Source organism: Heloderma suspectum, chromosome 4, assembly GCF_057233095.1.
Source record: "Heloderma suspectum isolate Gila_16-S chromosome 4, 16-S_ref, whole genome shotgun sequence".
Taxonomy (NCBI): Eukaryota; Metazoa; Chordata; class Lepidosauria; order Squamata; family Helodermatidae; genus Heloderma; species Heloderma suspectum.
This window is the reverse complement of record NC_139461.1, coordinates 185,180,635-185,193,776: the sequence shown is the minus strand read 5'-3', so window position 1 is coordinate 185,193,776 and position 13,142 is coordinate 185,180,635. Positions and strand designations below refer to the sequence as shown.

General features: G+C 41.8%; 1 protein-coding gene across 1 annotated transcript in view; it reads left to right on the top strand.

The window, feature by feature from the left end:
• The first annotated feature begins 1,671 nt into the window (after nucleotides 1-1,671).
• The window catches only part of LOC146347838 (complement factor H-like), an 81,428-nt gene continuing 69,957 nt past the window's right edge, over nucleotides 1,672-13,142 (top strand). Inside the window, exons 1-5 of the mRNA XM_084851625.1 lie at nucleotides 1,672-1,831; nucleotides 3,493-3,663; nucleotides 6,598-6,786; nucleotides 8,623-8,805; nucleotides 10,696-10,908. Of these exons, the coding sequence (XP_084707751.1) occupies nucleotides 1,771-1,831; nucleotides 3,493-3,663; nucleotides 6,598-6,786; nucleotides 8,623-8,805; nucleotides 10,696-10,908 (817 nt within the window). The 5' untranslated portion in view covers nucleotides 1,672-1,770. The remainder of the gene's footprint in view (nucleotides 1,832-3,492; nucleotides 3,664-6,597; nucleotides 6,787-8,622; nucleotides 8,806-10,695; nucleotides 10,909-13,142) is intronic.

Sequence of the window (13,142 nt, the reverse complement as noted above, 5' to 3'; positions counted from 1 at the left end):
GGGGGAGGGGGGAACCAACAGAAGCTCATCAAGTTCCACCCCCCAAATGGATTTCTCTGATGTCTCTAGTCAAGTGCTCCCTGTAATCAGCCCTAGTCAAAAGTCTGGTCACAGCATTTTAGTCCAGCTGAAGTTTCCAAACAGTTTTCAAAGGCAGCCCCACATACAGCCTATTACAGTAGTCCAAATGGACTGTAACTAAAGCATGTGTCCCCATGGCCAGTTCAGATATATCTAGCAACAGGCACAGTTGGCACACTGCCCTCAGTTGTACAAACACACTCCTGGCCACTGCCAAAACCTGGACATCCAAGTTCAGGGCTGAGTCCAGGAGCACACCCAAACTGTGAAGCCGAGTCTTCAAGGGGAGTGTAACCCCATTCTACAGGGGCTGAACCCTGATTCATCTGCCTGTCAACTAACCAGGAGCACCTGTGTCTTGTCTGGATTAAGTTTCAATTTGTTCACAGTCATACAGTGCACTGCTGATATCAGCCACTGATTTAGAACTGGAACAGCTTCCTTGGATTTAGATGGGAAGGAGTGATAGAGTGGGGTGTCATCAGCATATTGGTGGTGCCAAACCCCCAAACTCCAGACAACCTCTCCCAGCAGTTTCATATATATGATAAATACCATGGGGGACATGGTATTGCCCCTCCAATAAGGTCTGAAGCCACTGTAGAACAGGTCTTCAAGTCCCATCCCAGAGAGACACCCTAGAAGGATACCATGGCTGATGGTATCGAAAGCCACTGACAGGTCCAACAGAACCAACACTCCCATGTTCATTTCATAGCACAGATCATTCACCAAGGTGGCCAAAGCAGTCTTTACCCCATAAGCGGATCTGAAGACAGATAGGATGATTTCCAGGTCAGCCATAAGTATTACAATACAATCTGTAAAGTCATGTGCCTCTGATTTACTAAAAGTTCAGTGACAGGCTACTGTACCTTCTTTTTGCTGCCTACTGATGATTGATTCATAAAATGAGGTCCACCTACCAAGTTGTCCACAAACTGCTTCCACTGGACTTGCCCACTGAACTTACATCTATAGAGTTTCAGTGAGACATATCAGAAGGAAAGTCAGCTGTTTCCATACAGTGGCCATTCTTTCTTTCAGCGGATAAGAGAGTAAGAATATCACTGCCTTAAACTCTCTCCTTATTTAGTTCCTGAAATAATGCTAACTCATTTCTGTTCCTTACATATATCTCTGGCTGATATAATTTCAAAAATGAAACACAAAATCTAAAGATAATATAAATAAGGATATTAAGCACTATAAAGTGGGAGCATTGGGTGTTTCTTATATTCACTCAGTATTTCTTTTGGTCCATATAGCCAGTAATACTCCTTGCATTTCAAGCCTTGTTTTTCTTCCCTTACTTATATCAGCTAGTTTCTTGCCTCACTTATATTGATTGTATCTGATCACTGAGGTTGAGAGGGCTGTGACATCATGTCAAACTCGGCTCAGAGTGACTAAAAATAGAGCTGTTCCCCCCATCAACAATGGAGTGTTGCTGATCTGACAGCATTTTGTTAGAAGAAATGTGCTGCAGAACCACAGAACATTTCTACAGAAAAAAAAATATTGCAGTCCTTTGTCTGCCTCCCAGATTGTGCAACCACCAAATACTGTGCTTTTCCACCATTGCAGGAAACAATTAACTGCAGCATCAAGTTGCAGGGTGGCACCAGAAAGGAAGGAAGGTCTTGGCAGTTTTGATTTCCATTATTCGTTGAATTTCAAAATATTGAGATGAACTGGCTGCCATGTATTGTTCCATTGCTTCTATGGACCTGTTGTACTTCTAAGAAAGGTGAGTCATTCAGATAATAAGATGTTATATTTATTCAGATTTGTATCAGAAAAAGTATTTCCCAAATAACTGACAATATTCAATTTTGGAGTTCCTGGAGTTCCTGAGCATGCTCAGCCCTTATTTGGTTGTGTTTTGGGTAGGGTTGCCTCCATTAAAATAAAATGTTTTGGGTTGTCTTGCTTTTTGTTTTTGCATATCTTGGAGTTCACCTGAGAATACTTATACTGCCATCTCATTTCTCTGTGGTCCTATTTTAGTTCCAGTCCTTTCAGCACTCAACACCTGAGTTTGCTATTAGAAAGAATTATTTCAGATTTCTCTCCTGCTCTTTCTCATATGGCTTATTGCAGGTTATATCTGTTTAAAGAGACTATACCTTCATAGATCAGAGTGACTCCTTAAACTTAATTTGAAGAATCAGATAAAATCAGTTACTGTTTTGTCACTGGCTGCTTTCCATATTCAACAGAAGTCCCATATTTGGAGACACACAATGATTCTTAATAGAGTTGAAAGTAGCATAATGGGGAAAAATATTGCCAGGCTGTAACTGCTCATTTAATGTATCCCCATTTTGCTTCTGGTGAAACAGGTTTAGCAGGGTTTTTACATACTACAAAACTGTGCAAAACATACCAATAGGAACATACACATCATATGTGTGTGTGTATATATATACACACACACACACACACACACTCATCGTTATTTTATATCCCACCTTTTTTCCTCCAAGGAAACCAAGGTGGCTTACATGATCCTCCTCCTCTCCATTTTATCCTCACAACAACTTTGTGAGGTACGTTAGCTTGAGAGGCAGTGACTGGCCAAAAGTTACTGAGTGAGTTTCATTATGGCTGAGTGGGGACTAGAACCCAGATCTTCCAAGTTCCAGTCCAACACTCTAACTGCTATATCACACTGGCTCCACACGGTTATGGAGAAGACAATCATGTTCCATGTTCAGTTCTTAACAAAATCCTAATGTTTCCAGCCACAGCCAAAATACTGCTCAGAGAGATAGCTGCTGAAACTAGAAGACACCAGAGTATCACTCTGTGCTCCCATTTATCTAAGCAATTCTAGTCAGGAGGTTCAGGGGCCCTCTTATGCAATTAGCAAAGGAAATAAAAACAGATGTGTGACAAAGGTTCTTGGAGAATTTAGTTCGGTCTACATTTTTAAGAAAACTGACCTTATTTGATTTTCCTGGACTAATACACCAAAAAGAACACAATTATCTTTTGGTTTGTGCATTTCTTCAAATATTGTGATTTTGTTTTGCGGCTCAAAAATGTGTACAAAAATGCATATTTTAGGAGGAGATGCGAACAATTTAAATGAGAATGTTCATGTTTGTTTGTTTTTAATTGCTGAAAATGGGCATGACAGTCTTATGACTGAACAGAGGTGAACATACATGGACCCAAAATAGACTAATTGGTCCATCCCTATATACAACAAGAGCAATATAAAGTACATTAAAAAGGAACCACTAATGTCAACAAAACATACTGATAAAATCTGTGTAAAAAGTAATGATCTTACCAAATAATAAAAAAGTAATCCTGGAAATGCAATTATATTATGAAAATTATAGCTTTAGTCATTTATTATATATTTATTATACATAATGTTGATGCTTAATATCATTCTAGTGTGTGAAGGGCCACCTGAAGTTGATTTTGTAGAGGATGTTAATGGTAAGAGAGCCAAATATCGAGAAGGTGACAGAGTAATATACAAATGTAGCCCTGGATACGTCTTGGAGGGATCTGAATGGATTACATGCAAAGGACAAAATTGGACAGCTCCACCAAAGTGTTTGGGTATGATGGCATATTTTCTTTTCCCTGCTGACTGCAAGTTTAAAATAATAATGGATAATGTCTAAGATAGCTTATAAAGATTGCTTCACAGTGCAAAATTTGAGGTCACCTTGTAACATAAAAACATAAGAAGAGCCATGCTGGATCAGACCAAGGGTCCATCTAGTTGAGCATTCCGTTCACACAGTGGCCAACCAGCTGTCGACCAGGAACCCACAAGCAGGACATGAGCACAACAGCACCTTCCCACCAATGTTCCCCAGCAACTGGTGTACATAGGCTCATTGCATGGCTATGATGGCTATGTACTGGAGGTAGCACATAGCCATCAGGACTAGTAGCCATTGATAGCTGTTTCCTCCAGGAATTTTCTAACCACCTTTTAAAACCATCCAAATTGGTGGCTGTCACCACATCACCTGTGGTAGTAAATTCCACAGTTTAGCTATGTGCTGTGTGAAGAAGTACTTCTTTTTTTCTGTCCTGAATCCCTCACCAATCAGCTTAATGGGATGACCCCGGGTTCTAGTACTGTGAGAGAGGGAGAAAAATGTCTCCCTATCCACATTCTTCACACCATGCATAATTCTGAACACCTCTATCACGTCTCCCCTTACCTTCCTTTTTTCCAAGCTAAACAAACCCAGCTGTTGTAACCTTCTCTCACAGGGGAGATGCTCCAGGCCCTTGATCATTTTAGTTGCCCTTCTCTGCACTTTTTACAGCTCCACAATATCTTTTTTTTTAGATATGGTGATCAGAACCATACACAGTATTCTAAGTGTGGTTGCATCATAGGTTTGTATAAAGGCAGTATGATATTGGCCATTTTATTCTCAATTCCTTTTCTAATTATGCCTAACATGGAGTATGCTTTTTTTTTTTTTTTTACAGCGGTTGCACACAGGGGTGACATTTTCATCAAGCTGTCTACCACAACCCCCAGATCTCTTTCTTGGTCAGTCATCACTAGCTCAGATCCCATCAGGTTATACTTGAAGTTGGGATTTTTTGTCCCAATGTAAAACATTTGAAAGGTCAAGGGATCAAATATCTCAGGCTGGTGATCACATCTGTCTACAGTTGCCAGATAACCCACAGGTCCTGTATTGCCTTATGAAACATCTGAGCCTTATGAGTCCAACACATCTGGAGGGCACCAGGCTGGGGAAGGCTGGTTTAACCCATCCTGCCAGCTTCTGGTGTAAGAAACTAACAGGTCAACTCATGGGAGGATTAATGGACAATATTTAGGATAGGATAGCTTATGAAGGTTGCTTCACACACTGCAGAATTTGAGGGCATTTGGTACTTTTACTTCACACATGTTATAAAGTCAGGCAATCTGGACATCAGGTTACCAGGCACCTGCAATGTTCAGATATGAATGACAATCAAGGCTCTCTCCATACAAGGGATGAGATCTTTTCTCTAGTGGGAAAAACAGCTGGAGAGAAGTGGTTTTCTGTGTTCTCCTGATGTTGCCCCAAGAAAGGGTGGATGACAATACAATGGAGGGTTTGAATCATATGTCTATACCTGGCACAGCTTCTCTCTCCATTCATTTAGCCAAATTGCAGGCTGCTCGCCACTGGCTGTCCTAGACTGGTTAGGAAGGGAAGTGAGCAAGACTGAAGAGCTTATTTGCAAGAAACCAGAGAAAGGGGAAATCTGCAACTTTTTAAACTAGATGAGGTGTGACAGAAGATGGGTATACCTGGAATATGAAATTGCTAAGAGATAGGGCAGCCATGATCCTCCAAGAAACTCTTGCACTGATGTATCTTCATTATTTCATTATTAAGATTTATACCCTGGCCTTCAAAGAAGTTATCAGGGCAACTTATTGTGCTACTGTGAGTGAAAGAGGAAGGGGGAAGAGGAGGAGGTTAGAGTATCCCACACCACCCACACATCGCACAAGATATCTCAGCAAAAATGGAGAATTTTGATGCTTTGGAGCTGAAATTGATAATCTGGCAGTCACATGTCTAACAGATCTAGAGCTACAAAATAAGCTAACTGTTTGGGGCAGAGGCAGTTGTTGAAGACTTTGGAAGACGGGTAGAGAAAGGCGTATTTCCTTTCTTTCTCTGGTCACTGGGCCTTGACAGGAAGTTTCCCCTTTGCACATTTATAGAAGCACCACCAATGTCCATGTCTGCAAAATCCAGGAAAAACAATATGTGCAAATTGGTTATGTTCAGGCGAGGCTGGCTTATGGGTAACGAGGTATGAGAGAAATGGAGCTTCTGCCAATATAGATATAGTTGGCTGGAATTATTTTTCTAAGAAATGAAAATGAATGAAAATGAAAATGAATTATCAGTGGAATTCAGCATATTTCTTATGAATGAGGAATAACAGTTGCCCTGTACTCAATATTTTAAATAACTAAATGACGTGTCTGAGTATTATACTTTCACCCCAATGGGCAGAATCCAATGGGGCATTTACACCCCCACCAATTCTTTTCCACCCTGCTGATTCCTTTCTGCAAGTGGTGGGTCCCACTAATTCCGTTGTGTAAGTGGGACCCACCACCTATGCAAGGGAGATTTAACACTTCCTAAAGGAAGTCTTGAAATGAGCAGAAATGCTTAATCTGGAAGGAGATGGGTCAGCAAAGCTCCCTTATGTGAGCTCCACCAACCTGCTTCCCTCTAGAAATAAGAGTTGCCCCAGAAGTGCTAAATTGGCATTGTACAAGCAGTGGGGGCCTCTTGTGCAACACGATGGGCGGGGCGTAAGAGAATTGGTGGGGGCAGAAGCGCCCGGTTGGATTTGGCCCAATAAGTTCCTTGATGTAGTCATTTTTCCCCACTAATGTGGTGAAGGCTGGACTGTCTGTAACCTTCCAGAGTGTCTGTAAGCTGTAAAAAAGAGGCTAGACTAACTTCAGTACAAATACCTGACTTCTTTTCCTCCTATTAGCACCCTGCATTATCACAAAGGAGCAGCTGGATGCCAAACACCTGCTTTTGTCTCCTGGCATAAGACGCTCACACGTGATTCAGCATAACAATGCACTGAAAGTCCTGTGCAGGGAAGGATATGTCCTCTTGATGCCTTCAGTCAGGAAGTGTGTTGATGGGCACGTGGATCTGCCATCATGTATCTCAGGTTAATGCGCTTTCCATTCTGACAAAGTCTTCGGTTAATATTCACTGAACCTGCGGCATCCCTTCCTCAACTGTTTTTGAAGTATCTAACCCTCTTAAACAATCAATCCACAGAACAAGTCCTATCTTGCTCTAATATTCCTGATCTCCTCATGGGGGATGGATTAGCTTTCCTACCCCATGCTTTGCTTGCTTTTCTCCCATTGATGAATCCTGCCTGTGCTTGATAAAAATATCATGATATGGAGAAGCAGCATGGCGGGATTCATATGACCGCAGTCACTAGTTGAATAATGTGGTGGGTGCAGTACTGCTGCTAAACTCCAAGTGGCTATTCCTTCTCCATTTCAGGGAAAAGAGCTAATAGATCCATAAAGCAAATGGATCACTATTTTGCAATAGAAATTACAGGTATGCCCCCAATCTGGATCAGGCCTACAGTGGAGTTTGGGGAAGGGTTAAAGGTCCCTTACTCCCCCTCATACTAAGGTTCCAGTCCAGAATGGGCCCCGTGCACCTACTCTAGAATAAAAATGCCAGCAACATTTCTACATTAATGTCTTTTTTGGCCCTCTGCTCTGTTGTTCTAGAACATAGTAAGTGAAGTACTAATGCTATATAGTCATGAGTGTTGATGTTATACATTATTTAAATACAGGTTGTTAACACAGAGGACTTCTCCAGTATTAATGGCCTGTATTTCAATATTGTATACGTTTAGTTCAGATAAATTGCAACAACCGTATTGCCAATTTGGGTAGACTAGTAGCACCCTGATCCAGCAACCGTTTTCTTTTTTGTTTGTTTGTAAAGAAGCATTTATACATGACTAGAATGTGGATTGGGGTGTACATCAGAAATAACATGGGTGCCAATATCTTTTTAAAATGAGTTGCTGAACCATTTGACAATTTCAGAACAGGACTAGGCCAACATCATTCCAGTGTTTATCGGCATAAGTTTTCTGGAGTAATGTACAAAGATGGTGATTAGTTTGCCAGCATATTACTTTTCTCATGTGAGGAAATTCCTGTTCCATAGGAAATATATATTTTATTTGAGAGTTCAAATATTCCTGACATGGGAATGAACATTTGCATGAACATGCTGTGAAAACCAACAGAGTGAAAAATGACAAAGGGTAGGATCCAGACCAGTCCTCTTGCAAACAGAAGGGCTCCTTCCGTTTGCAGAGGAAACGGGGAACCTGTGGAAACTCCCCACTGGAGGAAGGGGTTGGTGTAGTGATCTTTTTGCCATTCCTCCTTCCCCCAGCAGCCCCCAGAACTACCTCCTAGACTGTTCTGGAGACTCCTCCAATCCTCTAGAACAGATTTTGGGGCCATAGAGATCTTCAAAGGGGGGATTGGCAAAAATCAGCTCCCTCCTTCCATCCTAGGAGATCCAGTTTGTGGAGTTCCACCACATGTAACCCATTATCTGCATTATATCTGCATTTAGTTTTCACCGGCGGTTCTTAATTTAGCAAGTGATGACCTTGTGAAAGCCTGCTCTCAAATGGAGGCCTCCTTTGCTGCTCAGTTGGATGTAAACATACTAAATATTAGCTATATCTTCATGGTTCCTGCAGTAACTAAATGATGTGGTAACCATTGCCAATGGGCAAATAATCTAAAAATAAAAGATATTAGAGTCTTGTTTAACCATACAAATAAGCATCTGGGTTCAGCTAGACTGAACTAGCTAGGTTCCAATGCATTCCCAGTCTGAGGTTACAGCTAAATATTTTGGGCTAGTAAGTTGTATATACTAATATTTTCATGACATATCTAAAGTAATCAGTGTTATTGCTTCCTATTACTTCATTACTTATTAGAAAGAGGGAAAAACTGTAGCCGTCCACCCACTGTTGACAACGGGGACATAATTACTTTAAATCAGAAGCAGTACACATCTGGATCTTCAGTAGAGTTCACATGCCAAAAGTATTATGCCCTGGAAGGATATAACAGAGCTTTTTGCGACAATGGAGAATGGACAAAAGTGCCTGTTTGCCTAGGTAAGAACAAAATGAGTGGTACTCACCTAAAATACCACTGGAACAAATGAATTGCTTTCTGGTGCTTTTAACTTCAAAATAACTTTTTTGTTGTTGATTTTGGCTTATATAGGGATTGATGTCAAGACTTTTCATTCAATAATTAATTGCAATAATTAGCTCTTCTCTTCTCTTTTCTTTACAGCTCTTTTGGGCCAGGATGATATCACTGTTCTGTCATGGTGTCGCATGTGTGCCTAAGCTTGTGATAGATATAAGACTGGAAGCCTGATTTATTGGGAGATTCTGTGTCAAGAAAGCAGAAGGCCCTTGATTGAAGCAGTGGTTCCTGAAGGCTGCCTTCACTCACCTTCACTCACCTTCACTCACCTTCACTCACCTTTTTCCCAAAAGGAAGGGCCTGGAGTGAGGGAAGCCTGAGCCAGTGTCTCAAGGCACCTGGAATGCCTTGAATTGATGGTTCCAGAAGGAGAGTCTCTCTTTTTGCAGCTGCAGCTCTGGTGAAGAGAGAGCTGCTCTGGCAGGTCCCCTGGGGTAGCCAGATAAAAAAAAGAGGACAGGGCTCCTGCACCTTTAATGGCTGGGTGGAAAAGGAAATTTTAGCAAGTGTTGCTTACATGACAAGCTACACCTGCTGAAATTCCCTCTTCTACACAACTGTGAAAGTTGTAGGAGCCCCATCCTCTTTTCCAGCTGGATACCCCAATTTGTCCCTTGGAAAAGGGGAGAAGAAAAGCAGCAACCTGGCAATCAAGGAAGAAAGCTATCTCTTCCTGGATCACTTGGATTCCTCTCTGTGTACTGAGAAAAGGGTTGCCCTTTCTCCGTGCAATGAAAGTATTCCAAGTGTGCTGGTGATCCAGGAAGAGATTGCACCAGCTCACTGCATTTTGTGATTGGGAAAGAGCTAAGTGGCAGTGGCAGCAGGGAAATATTCTCAGAGGGCCTTCTCAGTGGTGGCCCCCCATTTATGGAATAATCTCCCGGATAAGGCCCATCTGGCGCCAGGTTAAAACTACCCTCTTCTCTCAGACATTTGGCAGCATATAAGATGTCCCTTTGATTGTCTCTGGCTGAGTGTTTTAAATTGTTTTAGATATATGTTGTTGTGTGTGCTATTTGTTCTATATCATTATATAAATTGTTTTATATCATTTAAACCATATAATGGTTCTGTAATGTATTTTAATTTAATTTTTGTGTGTGTGTGTGAACAGCCCAGAGAGCTTCAGCTATGGGATGGTATAGAAAGATTATAAATGAAATGAAATAACACCAGGGGGTGGGGATTAAACCTCCCCTTTCTGTGATATTCTCCCTGTGCTGCCTGTGTGTGTGTGTGTGTGTGTGTGTGTGTGTGTGTATCTATCTGTGTATCCATTGATCTATCAGTCATCTGTCTATCTAATGTATGGTATGAATGATATGTGGCTGTGTGCATGAATGGGGTGTGTGTGTGTGTATGTGTATAAGTAGAGTGGGGGGAGGGATTGCATTACTGACATGCAATCTCTGGTAAGTTTCCCCAGAGGTGTTGTGGGCTAGAGGTGATACTTATGAATGCTTAGTATTATTATTCCCTCAGCGATGTAACTTTCAGGCCCTATTTACTCTGTCCACTTATATTGCTTTTATACCACTTTAACAGTCATGGCCTACGTCAAGGAATCTTGAAAAGTATAATTTGGTGAGTTGCTGAGAATTTGTTTAAAAATATGTCAGAATTTAAAACAAATATGGTTTGAGCAACTCTTAACAATTGTTTACAGCAGTCATGTGAACTCATCTTCAGTTTTCCAGTATGGCAATGCAATGAATATGAGAAGGCTATAGGGTACCATCATTAAGAGAGAACTTCTTTTCTTTTCTTTTCTTTTCTTTTTATCACAGAGCCCTGTCATATCTCACTGGCTGAACTAGAAAACCAAAAGATAAAGGTGAAAGGGAGGCCAGATGAGAAAGGATCTCAGGATATGTATGTACAACGTGGTGATTCTGTTAACCTTACCTGTAAATCGGGATATGCCCTTGCCACAAATCCTTCCCAATCTGCTTTTGTAATCCAGTGTGATGGAAAACCAGTTGTGTATCCTGAATGCAAAGGTAACTCAAGATGGGTCGAAGAGGGTTGTTTTTTTTAGCTACCTCACCTTTTCCAGAAATTGCTCTGACAGTAGTCAGAATGGGTCATAAGCTTTCTGACAGTACATTTTATGAGACAGAGGTTGGCGGGCAAAAGACATTTATTTGTTGTGCAACCCAATGTAAAACAGTAACTGAAGATTACTTGATATTCTGCATACTTTTTTCAACAAGAGAAAGCTCTTTAGAAGCCATTTATCATTTATGCTGACCATATGTTAGTTTCAAGAAGCAGGTAAGTAATTTAAAAGCACATTTATATCAGTAAATATTAAAGAGATTTCCAATACAGAATTTATCCGTACAATAACTTCCTTTCCCAAAGAGGCGGCCATTGGGCATTTCCAAAACATATGAATAAAAGAAGCATTGACTGTATTACACCTCCGACAATTAGCCGAATTTGACAAGCCTTTAATAAAAAGCCATTGTGGCGTCCAATAGACCCCAAACAAGAGCTTTTGCTGATAAGGCATAACCGAAGATCCATTGAAATGTCTGATACAGATGCCAAAATGGCAGTCCATTGATTAAGCAAAATAGGTCATTCCAATTCCCTGTTCCATTCCTGCTGTAAACCACTTGTGTCAATATTTATTCATTGATAATAAATGTTTATAAACATGAATTGTAGTTCGATACATCTGATCAGCTTCAATAAGTATTTCCAGTAGCGAAGGAGACTTCGAAGCAGTAAAAGCAGCAGGACTGAATCTAAATACCAACAAATGTTTCAATTGCAAATACTGCCTTTCCTCTGAAGCTGGCAGATCAACTTGATCTTGCAAAACTGAAAATACCAAAAACTCATCATCACCCCTCACTAATCTGGCCAAAACAGCAGTGAGTGGCAGTCAAAGGATGGAGGGCTCTAACCAATGTTCCTGTCTCTATTTCCCAACCTGGTGTGTCAGGGGTTAGACCAGGAATGGGGAACATGTGGCCCTCCAGATGTTGTTGGACTGCAACTTCCATCAGCCTTAGCCAGCATAGTCAACGGTGAAGGATGCTGATCCCTCCAATCTCTGGAGGGCCACACATTTGCCATCCCTGGTTTAGGCCATAGCTGAGAGGACTTTGGGACACAAAAGGGAGTCTTGGAGGCTGGCAGCAGGGAGTGACCTAAATAAAGGGCCCCATTCCTGTTGACTCATCCTGGCAAAACAGGCCTAAACCTGGCGTGGAGGTGCTGATGGCAATGCAGGAAGGCCCCACCCCACCCCCTTCATGGTCTAGTGTGTGTGTGTGTGTGTGTGTGTGTGTGAAGGGAAGGGAAGCAGGGCAAGTGGTACAGGAAGGGGAGAGGCACTGGGGGGGAGGGACAAAAAAGAAAGACCTCACTGAGCTTGCCATTTATACTTTAGCTCTGGAGGAGAACAGTGGAGAGTCAAGCGGAGCCGAACTGAGTGGGGAGTCAGGTGATGAAGACTTCTGGAAACAATAGAGCTGGATCCAGGTATGATGAAGCTACTCAGTTGCTGTGAGAACAGCACCTCAGGTGGTCCATCGTTGGTCACAGACTGAAGGATGGGCGATTTCAGTAATTGGAATGATAGAGGGTTGGGCTCCCCCCTCCACACATACACAACGGGAAGGGCTGGTTGCAGGACCGAGGTGAGCATAGCTCTTCTCTCAGCAGACTGTGAGAAGCAGTCATCATCTTCATCATGCTTACCTCTGTGTAAGCATGCATGGCCCCAATTCGCATTAGGACCATGGAGCTTCAGGGGTGGGGGGGAGGTTAAAACTTTCCACCTCTCCCACTTTTTTTGTTGTTGAAAATTTCTATCCCCCACCCAGAGTTCTGTGGTCCTGATCTGAATCAGGTCTGTGCATGATTATATGGAGGTATAGAAAACTAGCGAGCATTGCTTCACCATGCATACAAGATGGAATGTTTAGTTTGGCCCTGATTAGAGGTGCTTTTGAACGGTCCTCATCAAATGCTCATGAGACTCCCAAGAAAAATAGGAGTATTCCACCACTATGGCAGGACAAAGCAAGTTCATTGTTGAATGATAAAACAAGTGACAGAGGAAGACGAAAAGGCAGTTCTAACAACACCATTTGGGTATCGTTTCCCTAACATCTTCATTTCAAAGCTTTGGGTAATGGGCAATGATTATATCATTTTTCCCAGAGCCCCAAGGAAACGAAAGCAGAAGAATGGTTATACCCCAAGGGGGCTGCTGTCC